This window comes from Seriola lalandi, unplaced genomic scaffold (genome assembly GCF_002814215.2).
Source record: "Seriola lalandi dorsalis isolate HSWRI2012SDOR001 ecotype SW California unplaced genomic scaffold, Sedor1 jcf7180002054425, whole genome shotgun sequence".
NCBI classification, from domain to species: Eukaryota; Metazoa; Chordata; class Actinopteri; order Carangiformes; family Carangidae; genus Seriola; species Seriola lalandi.
This window is the reverse complement of record NW_019524978.1, coordinates 3,381,495-3,399,543: the sequence shown is the minus strand read 5'-3', so window position 1 is coordinate 3,399,543 and position 18,049 is coordinate 3,381,495. Positions and strand designations below refer to the sequence as shown.

At 39.6% G+C, this 18,049-nt stretch overlaps 2 protein-coding genes across 2 annotated transcripts; both read left to right on the top strand.

Moving 5' to 3' along the window:
• The first annotated feature begins 1,319 nt into the window (after positions 1–1,319).
• Positions 1,320–3,601, top strand: fxyd11 (FXYD domain containing ion transport regulator 11). Its single transcript, XM_023410430.2, has 6 exons — positions 1,320–1,364; positions 1,941–1,973; positions 2,319–2,333; positions 2,471–2,545; positions 2,740–2,764; positions 2,934–3,601. The coding sequence occupies exons 1-6, from the start codon at positions 1,331–1,333 to the stop codon at positions 2,962–2,964; spliced, it is 213 nt and encodes a 70-aa protein (XP_023266198.1). The 5' UTR covers positions 1,320–1,330; the 3' UTR covers positions 2,965–3,601.
• Positions 3,602–4,051: 450 nt separating this feature from the next.
• On the top strand, positions 4,052–16,941 carry fxyd3 (FXYD domain containing ion transport regulator 3). Its single transcript, XM_023410379.2, has 8 exons — positions 4,052–4,204; positions 12,317–12,372; positions 13,928–13,960; positions 14,302–14,325; positions 14,659–14,733; positions 14,882–14,918; positions 15,117–15,160; positions 16,308–16,941. Exons 2-8 carry the CDS (start codon positions 12,339–12,341, stop codon positions 16,325–16,327), a joined length of 267 nt encoding a protein of 88 aa, XP_023266147.1. The 5' UTR covers positions 4,052–4,204; positions 12,317–12,338; the 3' UTR covers positions 16,328–16,941.
• Positions 16,942–18,049: the final 1,108 nt, after the last annotated feature.

Here is an 18,049-nt window from a genome sequence, read left to right as displayed (position 1 = left end):
TTAACGAGAGTTAAGTGGTTCTGGTTAAAATGTACCAGTTTTGATCTTTGCAAATAACATTTAAATATCTTGTAAATCACTTTTAACCAAAGCAGAAAATCTCTTCTGTTCTGCTCTGGGAGGCATTTTGAGACATGGGATTTGAAGACAAAGACCTTGAGTAATGTCATGCTAACTGATACTCTAGTGCAAGAACTCTCTGACAAAGGTCATGATGGAAGTAACAAAAAGGGCTTGATAACAGTTCTCTGTATTATCTATGTTTTCATATGATGTCCATGTCTTGAAAAGCTGGCGCACCTTGTATATTGCTGCAAGGCGTTACGTGGCGAATGCAGATACTTTTTTTTTTTTGCTAATTTCACTGTGTTATTGCTACGTATGGTTTAAATACCAGGGAGGAACATTACAAAGAACTACCTGTGAATGGAAAACTTGTTTGAGCCCGACAGAGGTGAATGACAGAGGAATCTAACCTCCATGCAGCTTCAAGGGTGTCCAAGGTCAGTTAGAGGTGACAGTGCCTAACAGGGGTGTTTGTAAAAAAAAGAAAATGCTGGTCCAATTGTCCTATGCAGATAGAACTCATTGTTAATGTTTGAAATTGTATATGCTGTATTTTTACTTATGAATTTAGTTACTTGCATAAGAAGAAATTATTGCAAATGTCTTTTACACTTTTTGAGCAAATGAACAGCCTGAAGGTTTTTGCTTAAAAGTTTGTTCTGAACTCCAAACGAACCAGATAAACCCAATTAACGATGACAGCAATGGACGACTATTCAGCTAATTTAAGAACAATATGTTACTACTATACATTATCTAGTGTAAAATGCATATTTTAAAATGATAAAACTCATCAGTAGCTAATCTGTACAGTCAATGAGAAACACAGACATTAAACTTTATCCTCTATAAAGTCAATAAAAAAAACAAAACAATGTCTCATAAAAAGTGTAAGGACGAAAAATAGTCTTTAGATACTGTAAAGCACATGGCAGTTTGAATGAAGGTTGAAGGAAAGTTGTCTGGAGACCTGCTGGGTTTCACCCCGAGACAAGAAATGATCCGGTGTTTACTCTCCAAACACCCAGAACACATCCCTGCCGACGAGACACTGACCTCTCACACAACAAGGACGTCCTTCCTGGGGAGAGGGAGAAGTGTGTACTCTGTTGCTTGCATGCATGCGTGTGAGAAAGAAGGGGAAAGTGATGGGAAAAAGTTGACTCTTTGCTTTTCTGTTGTCTCTTTTATTGTCTCTCACAATCATATTCTCTCTCCTTCTTTATTTCTCTCTCTCTCTGTCTGACTCTTAGTTGTGTTGAAGATGGGACAAATCACTCTTGTGGCCGTAATGGCGGGTAATTAAAATATAAAACAGATTTTTTTCCACATACGTACATACATCATTTCATGTCATTGGTGCCCTGCATAAATGGACTCTCCTGGAACAGAGAAAAAAAAATGGTCTTTGCGTATCTGCTACAAACAAGGATAATAGTCTCAAGGTCATGGATCACCCTCCTTTCTCTGGGAGATAATGTTACCATCTAGTACTAAAAACAAAGCTTGAAGAATCTGAGTCTGTGAATTTCTACCACAGAAGATTGTGTCACAGAAGAGTTTTATTAGCAGACGACAGTTTACACAACTGTAATGCATGAACCTGTAAAGGGCGTCAGAGTAGATCATCCACGCCTACAAACCTTTTTCACTCTACTGGTAAAAGTTCCTTCCTTTTCCTAAGAGATCCATGATACAAAAATACGCGTGTGCAAAAAGCGACCCATGACCATGACACCAAAATGAAAAATCTTTTTTTTAAAGACCTGTTTCTCTAATTTCCTGAAAGTGTTGACTATGAGGTGACACATTGTCTGGCAGCAACGACTCCCACTCAACAAAATTAACATTTTATTTGTCTGACTTTCTTTCAGTGCTTTTCTCCCTTTTCATGGAAACTGAAGCAAGTAAGGCCAAAACTCAACTTTCCCCTTTTCGTGTTCTGAGACTTGTTTGTTGTTGAACCGGTTTCTGAAGAAATCACACCCGTTAACTTCTGTTGTCTCCATGACAAACCTGATAAAACCACTTTTTCCTAAATTGTATCTTCTGTAGTGGTGGAGCATCAAACCAGATTTACTTTTACCACCTCAAAATGGATGCTTAAGAAACACTAGATTTATCCCAGTAACATGGACCAATGGTTGGGGCCACCTTGTACATTAACATTTTTAAATAAGTAAGATAATAAATAATTATTTTTCTCTTTGTTTTTCTTATTTCTTCTTCTCCTTTTTGCGTTTGGCTTGCAGATCCATTTGTTTACAGTAAGTACAGATCTTATCACATCTTATATTCCACAATACAATTTATTCTCTCACCCATTTGAATGGATTATAAAAAGATAAGTGTAGAGTATCATGTAACCACTTATTTTGATCATTTTGATTGATCTATCTGACAGACTATGAAAGGCTACGAATTGGAGGCTTGGTCTGTGCCTGCTTTTTGGTGGCTGGAGGATTCGGCGTTTTATTTTGTAAGCAAATCACACCTGTAATTGAGTTGAGACTGAAACAAAAGACGTTAGCTATTTATACATGTTTGGTTTAGTTTTCTTTTTAAATCCCAAGTCAAAGCCATGTTAGAATAAGATTCATCGGAGAAGAAATGATGTGACTGTGGATTGAAGTGTGTGTAACTTCAGTAACACATCCTGCTTTGCCTTCACAGATAACAGGTGCTCTGGGAAGAACAAGTAAGCTGTTCTTTCTCTCTTGAAACTCACTTGCAATTGTTTGTGCATGTTTGTGTGTTTGAATTTTAACATGTTGCTCAACCCCCCCCCCCTTTTTTTATTGTCTCTCTGTCTTTCTTCCCAAACTGCCATGCAAACTGCCGCCACGCCCCTCTGTCTTACCTTGTAGAAAAGCGGAAGATGACAGCAGTGAAATTTGATCTCGTTCCTGACAAACCGGTTTCATCCAGGGAGAAGAGTTGACAGGCAGGGGGTGGAGAGATTGGCTGTGTGGTGGGGGTTGATTGGAGGAAAAAACACCAGCTCAAATGATTATACTTGTACAGACCTGTGGAAAGAAATAACACTTACCAAAAAAAAAAAAAAAAAAGAAAAGAAAAAACTGAGGTGCTGCTGAAAGTAAGTGAAAAGTGTGAAAGCAGCCTCATAGACTGACATGTCATAAGTGAAAAGAAATTAATGAATCCCCCTGATTATTTCTTGTTTTCAAAATGTTTCCGTTTTGGATACATTTCTATCTGTACTGATAATGTAAATCAGGGTCATTTACTGGATATTCACAAAGATATTTATTCCTATAAAGGCACATTACAGGCTGCTCAGTTGAGCCACTACCATAATGTTGCGTATAGCTTCTGAAGTGGTGCATTATTAGGAACATATTGTGATGTCATTGAGTTATTGTGGCCTAATGTTGATTGCATGTTTTGCTGTATGATAACCTGTAGAGTTATATTATCCCTGTGGTCAAACATTTCAGCATTGAAAGAATCTGAAAGAAACCAACTGCTGTGCACATCCAAAATTAAAATAAATGTTGCTATATGCTCAATCAAATCGTGGTATATCAGTGTTGTTTTTACACACAGCTCTAAGCTGCAGATTATTAGTCTATGACCCTTAACGACATTTGTTTCCATGACTGAAAAGGGCAGTTATTGACTTTCTAAAGTCCCATTGTTATATATATAACAGCACTATACTTTAAAATGATTACTATCCATCTTCATTGCAGCCGTCGTGTCGTTTTGTTATGCATCTATCTGTTACCTGCACTTCCCAGAGTGGAGGGAAATCGACCCAACTCGACAAACTTCGACATCTTCGCTCTCGACACTCAAACATAAACGCCCCACTCCTCCTCCCGGATCTCAGTCCTGACTCTGGATCAGCTTCCCCGCCCCGCTCCTCGCCAGCCCTCTGCTCTTCAGCTGCCAGTCGGAGCAGCACAAACCGACCCAGGATCAGAACAAAAACTCCAGCATTTTAAACTCAGCCCCCTTTTCTGAAAAAAAAGAAGCCAACCTGTTGAGTGACACAGTAGTGAAGGCAGGGTGTTGGCGCACAGTGTGAAGAAAAAGTCGCTGCTCTGACTCACATATCCGTCTGCCTGAGAGAAATTTCCTCGTTTTTGTCGCTGCTATCTCCAACTTGTCAGAGGTAAGTGTTGAACAATGAATATAGCTTATATTTCACACAACTCTAACTCCTCAAGTGTTTTCTTCAGTTGAAGACATTTTCTAATGAAGTTCCAAGTTTTCCAGATATGCTGCTGCGCATCATTTTTAGGCAACTGGAGCATAGTTTAGCAACGGTAGGCTAGTTTTAAGTAACGCAGGCCAATGGCAGTGCTCTCTGAACAGGGTTGCTTGCGAAGGAAAACTGGATAAATCAGTATCTTTCTTATGAACTGGCTCATTCGGTTACTTAAAAACTCACAAAGGCTCGAATTAAATGTATACACGCGATTTTTTTTTCTAGAAAACGTCTCAAAGTCGTTAAAATGCGAGAGTGCAATACAACATCTGTTATAAGCCTATAATGCTATCAGGACATTTCTCCTCGAGCGCACCAGTGCCAGGACAATGGGACTGCATGCGCCCAGGGACCAACGTGCGTAACGTGCCGGTATAGATTCCTCCTGCACGCACACTGTTTTTACTAGATTAAAAAGTGCACAGGTACACAAGAGGTGCTGTTTGTGTCTGTACCTTTGGTCTTTATTGAAACCCACCAGATAAAAATAAATAAGTAGACGTCCACTGTATTTGTTTATACGTAACCCTTTAAAAAAAAAAAATAGCATTACATAAAAAGCATTAGCAGAGTGGACATTTAACAGGTATCATGGATCAGATTATTAAAAACCACCAATTAGGAGCTTGAGATATTTTTTTCAGTAACAGTGAAGACCTCCTGCTGAGGAATTTTTCAATATATACACTGTGGCATGCTTTATTGAACACAATCTGATCTGTGTGTGTGTGTGTGTGTGTGTGTGTGTGTGTGTGTGTGTTTGTGTGTGTGTGTGAGTGAGTGTTGTTAAAAGGCTAGCTGATTAGGGCAGTGGTGATAACAGTAAGTGGCACAAGGACAGATTGTGACAAGGACAAATACAGGAGCTGTTGAATTCTGCTGCATGATATATAGAACTGTAAGATGTTGAGCATTTGTTAGATAAAGCAACAGTGACAGCGACAGTATCTGCTGAATGACAATTTTGCACAAATGTATATGTAAAAAATATAACTGCACGTGAACTCAACTCACATGTGCACAGTGTTTCAGAGAGAGAAAAGAGAAAGAGAGATGAGCGAGGATACAGGGTGACAGCCAGAGATGGAGAGAGGGTGAACGAAGGTGTCAATAGAAAGAGTTATCTTTTCTTTCTCAGGTGAGACAGACTTAGCTCTCTGTCCTCACCTTGCCTCACATGACCACAGATCTTAAAAAAGAAAAGTGAGGGAAACAGTCGAGAGAGATGGAGGGGAGTAAGAGAGAGAAACACTTTCTCTCCTCATCTTTCCTCGCAACACTTTGGTGCCTCACAAACACAAATTTAGAAACCTCAAAAAGAAGACAACGACTTTATACCAGGGATGTGACTGCGACCTTCAAGCGTTTCCCTATTTAACCACAAAGGTTTTATTTAGAGGCAGCGGGTACACAGCTAATCATTTATCATTTGTTAACCAGTCCACACATTATTATAACAAAATTATAACAGTTAATGAAAATTTAAACATCTCAGAGTCACCGTTTTATTTATGTGTGAACATGTTGGAAGCACAACAGAGGATTCAAATCTTAACGAAAGTGGATTAGAGTTGATTCTCGATTCTTTGTGCAGGATTAATAGTTTTATGGATGTAAGGTGAGATGAAATTATGGGAATTTACTCCATCCTTTTATCTGCTGATAATGAGTACAGCGTGAGGAGCATGAAGTCTGTTGCTAGCTGCTCTCTGTTAGCCTTGTGGTTACCATGTGTGACTCATTTTAGTATGCTCCACTCCCTCTTACCCTCTGTATGTCTCTTTGTGTCCCTCCTTATTCCCTCCTTCCCAACCACACTCTCCCCCGTCTCCCTACCCTCCTCGAATTCTTCCTCTTCCTTCACTCCCTCGTATTTCCCAACTTGATATCTTGTTTGTACTTTCCTTTCTCTTTCTCCTCTTCCTTCATCAGTGCACTGCCTCCATTGACTCCCCTACCCTCGTTCTCTTCCTTCCTATCTCTCTCGCATTTACACATTAACAGAGAAAACACTTTAGTTGCATCTGTTCAGTAGCAGTTAGCTTTTATTATCCAGCTATTCAGCAGTCGCAGAGACAAAGACATCTTCTCTTCAATAGTTCAAGGATACATTTGAGGTCATGCGCTTCATTTCTATGTTTTTAAACCTCTTGAGAAACATGATGTCCTTTAGTCATAAAATGGCAAGTTCCTAAGAGGATTCGTAAAGTGAAGGGAGGAACAAGTTACAAAACGTCCAACTATGTCTCAGCTGAGATAAAAGGAAATTATTCATCATGACAGATTCACACGGTATCGAGTGTGCTTAATCTTTGCTGTGTGTGTGTGTGTGTCTCTTGTAAAGGATGTGTTGCACGCTGTAATGCAGTGCTGCTAATTTAGGAATAAAAAATGCCACTGAGAACAGGCAGCTGTCTTTGTTGTGCAGTACAGGAACACACACACACACACACACACACACACACACACACACACATGTGGGCCGGTCTCCGGCACTCAAAGGAATGGGTGTGGGTAATGTTGGAAAAATAGAAACAGACACACATGCACATTGTGCACACCACATCCCATAACACAAAGTCACGTCTGCAAACAAAATACAGGAAGCAGAAATCGAATCTGTGGATTTTTGGTTTCCTTTACAAAAGACATACATTATGTACATATACACATATACATGTTGTTTTGTTTGATAAATAGTGTGGCTTTAGTCTGAACAAGGTTTGTGGTTAAAGACTTGACAGGGGATGTATATGACAAATGGATGTTGTAGTTGAACACTTTGCTCCCTATTTCAATAACCTATGGGCTATTTCAAGGGGTGTATGTATGTGTGTTGTCACCTAAATTAGTCACAAGAAAGGAGTAGTAAAGACTTTTCTCACATTCAAAGTCAACTGGTGGCCTTTCTCTGTAAGTCTGCACTGTGTCCCTCCTTGTCTGTGGGTTTTGTCTGTGGGTTGAAGTGAGCGAGAGAAAAGGTGTCACTCTCAGTTTTCGTCTATTTTCCTCATAGTCACCATCGTACATGATTTTTGTTCTGCCAGCTGTGGGACTTGAGAATGGGATTGTTGTTTGTTTAGTCCATTTATTCGTTGAACCCTAGATGTCTCAACAACCTCTGTCTAAATAACCATAAAACTAACGTAAAAGTCAACAGAGGACCAGTCCTAATGTATTTGGTGACCTCTTGACCTTTCCTCCTGTGGCACTGATTAAAAAGTCACTCTTACATTACTATTGTAATACAAATATCGTATTGCCATGATGTTTACTGAGCCTATAGCCAGAGATTAATGCCTCACTTCAATACAATAGAAATAAATGGGTTTTCATTTGCGATGCTTGCAGCATCATAAAAATGACATCTTCAAAAAAATCTGTGGCAACATCCCATCTCAAGATGTTCTCAAAATTTATATTTAATGGATATGTAAAGGATTTCTGTGGGAGACATTTTGTGTGAGAACTACATACTAAATAAGAATTACACTGCTAATTTATTAGGTTGGTTCAATGTTTGGTCATTTTGGAGGCTGTAGTTTGTGGTGCTGTTGAACTGTATTGCATTATACAGTGTATGCTCTAGTGTTTTGTCCACCATGTTTATATTAATGAGGGTATATATGAGAAACACCCTTTTAATAAACCAATACCATACAACAACAACACAAACTGCAGCCTCCACCATGAATTAACACCTCTCTACAACAGTTTCAACAAAAGCTGAACATAGAACAACAAGTGTAGTCTCTGAAGCTTTTTCACAACAAAATTTAAAAATGAAAACTTTAGGAGAGTAAGTAGTGGGCGGGTCTTTGACCGAGTGACTGACAAGGTGACTGACATGACTGCATTCAGGAGTTATAACTACCATGCAACTTATTTTGTATCCTCACTGGTGGACAAGAGGAGGGAAGGAAAATGGGACCCAAAAAAGAGACGATGACGGCGTATGAGGGTGAGACGTGCATGGGGCCTGAACAAGGGAGTTTGTAAAGGAAGGGATAAATGAGTGGAAAAGACTTCAAAGAAGAGAGGAGAGGGGGCGGGTGAAGGAGCAAGAACGTGCAGAAGTGTGTCAGAAAAGGGAAGTAGAAGAAGAGAGGTTTAGAGAGGTTAGGGAGAATTGGAGAGGAGACAGTATCATGACAAAAGCAGAAGAGCAGTGTGAAACAGTGCTTTCAAACAAATAGGCAATTCTTAAAGCTTTTCACATAAGTGGAAAGGAGTATCAGACAGAGAGAGAGAGAGACAATTAAGTGAAAGAAGCAGAGCGTGTGTAGAGAGCAAGAGACAAAACAGTGGAAAAACAGATGCAAAAAGAGATGCAGCGAGAGCTGAAAACAAAAAAATGGGGGGACAGTCGGAGACAGGCAGAGGAGCATGACAGAGCCAGAACAGAAAACTCTTTATCCCGGCATCAGGCGGAGATGGAGAAGTGGCTCCACAGGAAACTGTGCTTTAGATATGGGTCATCAGAGGTCCTTCGGCCACAACCTGTGATAATGCTGTCTTTGACAACAGCCTGCATCAGACTTCTTGTGTGTTTTGTAACAGTTGCTACTGTAGCTGAAACAGTTAGTTAATTGATTAATCGACAGAATTACAGAACATCAATCAGGAACTTGATAACCGATTACTCATTTAACTCACTTTTCAAGCAAATATGTCAAACATTTGCTGGTTCCAGCCTCTCTGATGTTGTGTTAGTATGCTCACATATATTTGAGTTCTGGATTATAAGTTTGGCAAATCCAGCAATGTGAACATGTTCCCTTAGACACTGCGAAATTGTGATCTGCATTTTTCACTTCTTTCTCACATTTTATAGACAACATTAATCATTAATCACAAAATCCCCAAAATATTGATAGATTGATCAACAATGAAAAACAGATTTACTTGCAGGCCTAAAATACATAGTGGTTAAAGACCCACAGATGTTTGATATTAAATATTGTTTTGGAGGTGTTTGGAAATAACGATTATCTTTAACATTGATGAATGTGTTTATATTTTTGGACTAACTGACTAATTGTGGAATTTATAAAATGTCAGAAAATACTGAACAATCACCGTTAAAATTTCCTAGAGCCTAAGGTGATATCTTCAGATAGTTTTGTAGAGCTCTTGGGTGAAAGCTACCTTTGTTGTACAGTAACAGGGCAGACAGTGCATTATGTCATCTGCTTCAAATGTTTTATGGCCGGTCTGTGCACTCAGCATGTATACCTTAGTTTACTTATCCACCAGGCTGCTGTGCTTTTGTCCCACAATAATTTGAATACACACCTCCAGCACTCACGTCCTAGCTCCACCTTACACTAACATTTGCTTTAGAATATGATCTTCAAATAGGGAGGCGCCACCTCTTTTATACTTTATACTCTGTCCTCTCTCCTTTTGCCCTCTTCTCACTGTTTTACCAAACCTTTCAACCGTCTCACCTTCAGTTTGCCCTCCTGTGTCTCCTCCTCATTTGTCTTCCTGTCTTTCTCTCCTGTTACTGTCATTGCCCTGTTGTCTCTTCATCCTCTCTCTCCTCCCTCTCTACTCTTTGTTTGTCTTTCTCCTGAGGTAAACCGTTCTCTAGTGGTTGTTGGCCTGTTTCCCATCCTCTACATTCCCTCTGCCTCGCCTTGGGTTGCTGTGGAGAGGCACCAGGAGAAAAGCGCTCGGCCTGCTCTTGTCTTTCTCAGTTTCTGCCAAATTCCAAATACCAACAGCCGAGGAGGGAGACACATACTTTACTTATATCCTCCTTTATTGTGATCACTGAGTCTCAAAGGTCACTGTTGTTTTCCTATTAGGCACAAAAATGCTGGATGGTACTTTACTGTAACATCATTAAACATTTTGTTTAATCATTTCAGATACACTGTCTCGCAGTTTTAATAGTTTATTGCACAGCATTATTTTCACTTGTGTGGCCTTTTATTGATATTGCCCTTTTCAAAAAGGAAAAAGCCCAAGATAAAAAATGAGAAAATGTTTCCCCAAAAATGTCATGAAGGTCAAGTTTACACAGAGAGGACAGACAGATCTAGTGTGGGGCAATATGTTAAGATTTTCTAAGGGGCCGAATGACGATGTGTGTTCTGTTTGAATTAATTTGCCTTCATCTTATCCTCTGTCATGCCTCCACTCGCAGCTTCCAAGTGAACTAACAGATGACAACATACACTATGCTATTAAATAATCAGGGAGCACAACCACACTACAGTTTTTGGTCTCAAATATGATTGTGAAATGAAGTTGCTTTTTAGCACCAATCGATCAGAGAGCAACCATTAAAGATGACGTAATTGTCATTTAGCCGCTGTTCTACATCAACAATAATGTGGCCCGACTCCACTCCAACTGCCAGTTCCTGTTACTGCACCCTTTGAATTGCACCTAAAATAATTATTTACCAAGTTGAATTCTCAAGGAGGCAGATCATTAATTTAGCGAAATAAAATTACATAAATTTGTCAAAAAATTGCAACAAAAAAACCCCAAAAAACAACCAGCGATGGACTCAGCTAATCACTGATAGCTGATATAGTCGCCCAGCCCCACACAGATCATACTGCTACAGGCTAAACTGTAACTTCATCAGGAATTCAGACCGATGCAACTGGCAAACCAATTTGACTACATGCTCCCATACTGCAGGTGGACATGGTAGGGTGTGTCCAACACTCAGTTGGTCAACCCAGCTTTAATTTGACGTCATCCAAATTGTGTGTTTTTACACTTGTATGTCTTTATACGAGTGTTCGCTCACACGTGGCTGTGTGTAAATGTCAGTTTGAAATGGGCATGGGTGTGTTTGCTCTTCACTGTGGAGCGCTTTGAGCGGAATAGTGCAGTAAGTGGAAAACCACTGCTGTGTTAGCCAAGGTGTGTCTCCTCCCAGTGCACATGTGAGCTCTGCTGCTGCTCCTTCAACATGGCAGCGGCTCAGACAGCGCATGGGATATAATTGCACTTGTCAGGAAATGTACTTGTTCGTTAGGGATGATGCAAGTGTCATTAGTGTAAATTAAGTCTGACTGTCTTTAGGATAAAAGAACTTTGATAATTATCAGGCATTGGAAAATAAAAATATATACGTACATTGACTTCAAAAAGAAGCTCAAAGTCCAAAGGTCATCTATACATGAGTGTACTCTAGAAATAAGATTAAAATCACATTAGAGACAGGAATAGCTTTGGAAGGGTGAATGGACTTGAATAATCCAGAATCTGGACGGCCACAGCAGACGACTATATGCACATGGGGACATGCATTATATATAGTTTAATAAGCCTGTGATAGAAAGTAAATTGACTAAACATTGAAACAAGAAGAAAGAAGATTGAATCTTATAAGCTTTTACATGGCAGCAGTGTAATACGTGATACCAGAGTAGTTCTCCTGTTAAGGCTCCATTTCTGCACTTTGTATCCATCAACATCAGATCAAGTTTCTGTGTGTGTCTGAGAGTGAAAGGTAGCCAGAGAGGCCACTTTATGCCCATCTTAATTCAATCAGATCTGTGCGTGCTTCAGAGGGGAAGGATGCATGCACTGCAAGAGTGATGAGTTTGTCTCTGTGTGTTTAAGTCCTTTTAGTGCCCCTCACAGAAAACACAGAAAGGCTAAATGTTGCATCACACTTCTGTTGACTGTGTTGGCCAGTATGAGCCAGTTTGGAGTACAGCAATCAGCTTTCTAACATGCACACACACACACACACATGTGAAATGTGATTATTTGTTCCATGGGGACTGGAGATAATTTTATTTGCCCCATGTTAGTTCAACCAAAGCCTTATTCAAATCAAACAGTTACTACTCGACTTCAATCTGCATTCATGCATCAGTCAAACATACAAGTTTTAATATGTACCACTTATTGGGGTTGTTGCTATGGTAACCAAGTTAGAATGTAAAGCTGCATATGAAAATCATTAGTGCACATTAGTTTAATTGACTCCTTAATTGTTGATGGTGTTGTTGATATCACTGTCTGTATTTATCTCTGCAGGTAAACAGCCTCAAGCCTGAAGATGTCAAAGATCTGTGCTTTGGTGTTGATGACACGTGAGTAAGACTCTTCAGAAGTATTTTTATGTGATCACAGTTTTTCTCAAAAGAAAAAAAAAAGGAATCACCAAGAATCCTCCATTAAATAATAACTTTCTCTTTTTAAAAGCCAGTCAGTGTCACTGAAAACGTACTCATGACCTGTTTGCTCCACTTCCTCTTTATGAAGGTCTGTCTTCCATCAGCATATTGCTCAAGTATTTATATTTTTGTGATTCTGTGTCTGAGGTGAGACGAAAGGCAGCAGGGAGGATGGGTCGTCACTGGCTGTCTTGTTGCCCCTTCACTCTAAATTTTAAACCGTCTGGACATCTGATATGATTACATGTCCCACAGAAATAAACTGTAAGACAGCAAATCTCTAACACTGTAGGTAAGATGGGAAATGAAGTGTTCTACAATTACAGTGCTGAAAAGCTGAAGGTTACAACATCCACATGAATAAGAGGAGGAAGAGAGTTGAAACAGACAGAGGTTTATGGAATATTTTTAAACATATCTGGATTTTCCAATAAGCAAAGCAGAGATTTAGAAGCTTTTAAAGAGGTGTTTTATTCACTGACAATGACAGTTTCATTCGTCAGTGATTCTGAGCAACAGACGTGAGTTTACCTGTGTTTCCATTAAAAGTATTAGTAAAAGGAAAGTTTAGTGAAGCCACTACAATATCAACCACAGCAAATGACAAGTTTAGTGAAATTATTTGTAAACAATAATATTAAATATTGAAGCTAAGAGTAAGTTGCTCCGCCTAATCCAGAATTAGGCAAAGAGTTGAGGCGTGAGTGGAGCCGAGACTTAGGTGAATGACGGTTTCATAACTGTGGCAAGCATACGCCCCCATTAGCATCGTTAGTTCAGCTGGGCGTCTGTGCGTCTTGCTCGAAGGCTAGCCCAAGCAATATGCTGGCTAATTAGCTAGTTAACGACAAGTTGTTGGCTGCCAATTAGTGCTAATATAAATAAAATAATACTAGAATTTCCAAGAGTTCCGTATGTTCCTTGACTTCCAAATTGTCTGTCTGATATTTGCATGAAAAATCCTCCAAAAGACACCAACACCTGAAACACAGCCGAGAGTTCACATTCAGTGACTTGAATTAAGACTCAACAGTCGCAGACAGCACCGAGCGGCTAGTGAACTGTGATGGAACCCGCCTGTCACTCAAAGTGGCCACACCCTCAAATATGCATAACTTTAAGCCTTAATAAAATTGAGATGTATAAATACTCACCCTCCCTACAGTTGTCATGAAGGGGGAAAGTAGCTAAAGAGACTAAAAGTGTTTTTTGGACCACTCTGTAAACATGTTCGTTTCTGCTGTGAAGTTGGGATTTTAAAATGGGAGTCTATGGGGATTGACTCACTTTTGGAGCCAGGCCCAAGTGGCCATTTGAGGAACTTCAGTTTTTGGCACTTGTGAAACAGAAAGTGAAGTGTTTTTGTTTTCTATCCAACCTTCATGAACTGCATTAAACAAAATGAGATCCAGACTGAGGCTGGGCTTCACGATGGTAATATGTGTGTCTGTGTTTCTGAACTCTCTTGCAGTTGTGTCACTGGTGTCTGCAGAGGAACAGAACTGTAAGTACACTGACTTTTCACACTCAGTATCTCTAATCATTTGAGTAATACAGTTAATAGGTTTCATCCAAACAGGACCTCATATTCAAAAATACCTTTCTTAACATTTTTGATTAAAATTGAGTGTAGTGTTTGTTTTAAGTTGGAATGAAATGACCTGATTGTCAGGTGTGTTAATCATTACTGAGAGAATTAAACTAGGCCACTGTGTATGGTCATCTCACTTTGTACATTTGACTTTATTACATCACTGTTTGATATGTGGTTGTTTCTGCATGTCCTCGTTTCTCTGCTCTTCACATCCGACTTTTAACTGATGCTTTTCTTCTCTGTTCCTACAGCGGAAGATAACCCATTCACTTTTGGTAATGCATTGCTTTTTATTATTTTCACGATTATTATTTATGAGTTAAAGGAAGTGGCAATGACACCACCAGCTTAAATATTGTTATGGCCACAAAGTGTACAAGAAAACTAAAATATACACACTGTACACCTGCTGTAAATATCTATACTGCTGGATAAATTAGTGTCATTTTTCTGGACGTAAAGTCACTTATTTACACATTGATGTAGGTTTTGTGTTATAATCTTTTACTGCATCTCACTTTTGTTTTTATTGCTTAATGTTTCAGGACTGTTTTTATTTAGCTCATTTTTGTTTATAGTCTAATGGTAAACATGATCTGTCCATGCAGACTACCACAGACTGCGTGTTGGAGGCCTGATTCTAGCTGCTGTCCTCTGTCTCATTGGCATCACCATCCTGCTCAGTAAGATGCAAATATTACACACACAAACACACACACACACACACACACACACTCAGATATACATGCCTGGTCATTAACAGACTTAAACAATGCTCAGATACACATATTTGATATAAAGAAAGTAATTGCTTCTTTTCTCTTGATGTAGGTGGCCACTGCAGATGCAAGTTCAACCAGGACAAGAGGTAATCCTTCATGCAGTTAGACATGAAAAACTCAGCATGAGAACCATCTAGTTTTAATATAATGTTGTAAAAGCAGTACGTACTGTATGACCAGGTTACCAAGTGCCAAACATGGCCCAGTTTTCATGAACAGAGTCACACTAGATTCAAATGTATTGCTTTTCTTTCCTCTTACGCTCTCCTCTTGTCTCTTTGCAGAAGGAGGACAGGAAGCAATGCTCAGCAGATGCTCTCCGACCAAGGTAGCATATATATGATATTTGTTAACCCCGAAAGGAAACTGTGTTTGTCGTTATGGTTTATAGCAAATATCAACAGAAAGGACGATCAATTCTAACTACTGACACTTGACAAGAGCAACAAGGGCAAATGCTAAAGCACTTGCATAACATTCATCCTTCTCAGATTACCACACAGTAGCAAATATACCTGTCTTTCCACTTCCACTGTGCACTTGTGTACAGCAAGATACACAGCTTCTGTCCCCCTGAAATGTTCAAGATCTCATCACCCCGTTGACATCCTGCTAAGGTCTAAAGTTATATTTACTCCGTCCATCTGTCTCACTGTAAACGGCCTCGTGTCACACACACACTGACACCGTATGGAACGTTCCCATAGTGCTGCAGCGAGATGCCATGGACCTTGCTGTTCAACAGTTGGTGGGGCTCTGGGTGTCTGGCAGGCAGAGAGGGGAGGGAAGGAAAGGGGATGGTTGGTGTGAGAAGCAACTACACTTCTCTTCTATGTAGTGGTGCAGCCATAAAAAAGATGCCCTTGAGGGTTTGACAGTTACACTCAAAACACCCACGTCTCTCACTCCCAGCTTGTAATTCAGACTTTCTCTTCATATATTTGTATTCTCTGAATCCAAGCTCCAGCTAATTTAACCCCTGATGACATTGATGATGCTAGATGCTACTTGAAAACAAAACTAGTCTGATTTCAGCAGCTTTGATGTAGATGAAATACACAGGTGGCCCACATGGAAAAACACGGTGTGTGTGCTCTATGTAAGCAACTCAGCAGGAGCCTCCAGGGGCATACTGCACTGATGGTGGCAATTTCCACTTGCATGGGCACATACACATAAACACACACACACACACACATATAAACACACACACACACACACACACACACACACACTGTCTTTCTCTTTCCGCCACCCATTATCTGAGAATGAGTAGCATTGTATTCATTCTCTATTTCGTACTGTAAAACAACAATATATTCTATGTTTTTCTGTGTTTTCAAAACTTAATGTATTATGTTATATATGTGTATCTATATATGAAAATATTTTCAAGCAAAAAATTGATTGAAAAACTGAATTTTGAAACTCACCCTCCTGTCTGTCTGTCTGTCTGTCTGTCTGTCTGTCTGTAGGTCGTGCCTGCGACTGCTAGAGGTCACTAGAACACACACTGACTTCCGTGCAACCAACAGATAACTTAGAGGAGGAGCAGCAGGATTTGTGACACCCAATGAGAGGCTTTTGTTTTTTGTTTGTTTTTTTTATTTAGAGAGATCAACAGGAAGTAGTTTGTTTATAGCTGCTGTGAGGTGTGATGCTTTCTGCCTGATAACTGCGCTACTGTCCTGCAGCCTACACCTCAACACAAACACTCAGACATACATACCATTGTACACACAGTTTTTGTCACTTTCATCTTTAAGTGGCTTCATGTAACGGTAACACAAACTTATTACCAAAAAATACTTAAAGTGTCCACATATTTTAGGTTGTGTCGGTGTCTCACACTACTGTTATACTGTCTGTACTGTATGTGTAAGGTAAACACTGATGTAGATATTAGTTGTTTACTGTGACCAACCTAACCCGCTGTCATGTCAAATGTATGAAATCCACATAGTCTTGAGTGTTTAGAATGCTGTTGATTATTCATGATAATCTGTCAATTCTCATGTGTAGCTTTATGGAGGAGTGTAGTGGATTGCACTGTTCATAGATACAGAAAGAGTCTGTCATGTTTCTATAAAACAACTGTTGAAACTAAAATGAGTGATGGACTTTTCTTTGAGTACTGAAGTGTGTGTGTGTGCGTGTACACGCATGTGTGAACTCTGTGTGTGTGTGTGTGGGGGGGGGGTCCTGTGTTTTAAGGGCCTTGTATTACAATTTCAGTTTGTAATATTTAAACTGATTCGAGACTATATCCATTAAGACCATTATAACTGGGTTATTACTCAATACTGTACAAGTTATCAACAGTTCAACAAACTCATCTCGGTAGGCCAGTAACCTGGCTACATTTCAACTGAATGAAATGGTACTGACCACACTGAATCAAAAAAGATCTTTAAACTAATTTTACTTGCAAATAAATCTGAAAAAAACACTGTTGATTTCTAAAGCCATGGAAGTTTTGTGGGTGGATGAAAGTTTGAGTGCAATAAAAACGTTTGAATGAAGTGAACTTCTCATAACAGGATAAGCACAGTTTTAATGATTTACGTTTAAGCTAGTTGCCCTGTTCCTGCTCTAACGTCAGTTGTAGGTGCAGTTGTGAGAGCTCTGCAGTTTTAGAAATGCTCTGGCTCCATCTAGTGGACACTGGTCAGTATATATTTTCTATTCAATTTTCATAGTCATCAACCACTCAGTTAGTCATCCAGCCATCTGCATGATTAATGTTTCTCCAAAGCCAGCAATCCACTCCACGATGTGCGAAGGGAGAAGCATGACTTGACCGATGGCTTCTCTCGGAGGATGTTTACGCCTGGACACACTGAGGCTGGCTGTCAGCCATATCTCCACAAGAACAAATCCCATCTGTTTCGTGTTGTTTCCCAATTAAAGTTGGGCAGTATGCTGTGATACGCCTAACCCTCGGCCCCTCCCTTTGCATTTATTGGCTCAGACGGTAACATCAAGTTAATCACCGGTAGCCAGAATGGGACCGGAAATCATATGAATTTGCTTTTTTTTTTAAAAATAAATGCCTGAAATATTTTTAAACGATAAAGCCATTGTGTACCAAATGTGTTGGAGAACATTTGAAAGTATAACAATAACTCGACTCCCCTACATGTCAAATTCTTTATATCAACATTTTCATTGGATGGAGACTTTATACAGCAACAGCAACATCATTTACATCCAGAAA

What these genes read in the sequence shown, in the direction of transcription:
- fxyd11 (XM_023410430.2), top strand. Translation starts at nt 1,331, where the DNA reads ATGGGACAAATCACTCTTGTGGCCGTAATGGCGG. An exon ending in TCTTGTGGCCGTAATGGCGG is followed by an intron (nt 1,365 to 1,940) that starts GTAATTAAAATA and finishes ACTTTCTTTCAG; the next exon opens with TGCTTTTCTCCCTTTTCATG. An exon ending in AGGTGCTCTGGGAAGAACAA is followed by an intron (nt 2,765 to 2,933) that starts GTAAGCTGTTCT and finishes CTTACCTTGTAG; the next exon opens with AAAAGCGGAAGATGACAGCA.
- fxyd3 (XM_023410379.2), top strand. Translation starts at nt 12,339, where the DNA reads ATGTCAAAGATCTGTGCTTTGGTGTTGATGACAC. An exon ending in AGATAACCCATTCACTTTTG is followed by an intron (nt 14,326 to 14,658) that starts GTAATGCATTGC and finishes CTGTCCATGCAG; the next exon opens with ACTACCACAGACTGCGTGTT. An exon ending in TGGCATCACCATCCTGCTCA is followed by an intron (nt 14,734 to 14,881) that starts GTAAGATGCAAA and finishes CTCTTGATGTAG; the next exon opens with GTGGCCACTGCAGATGCAAG.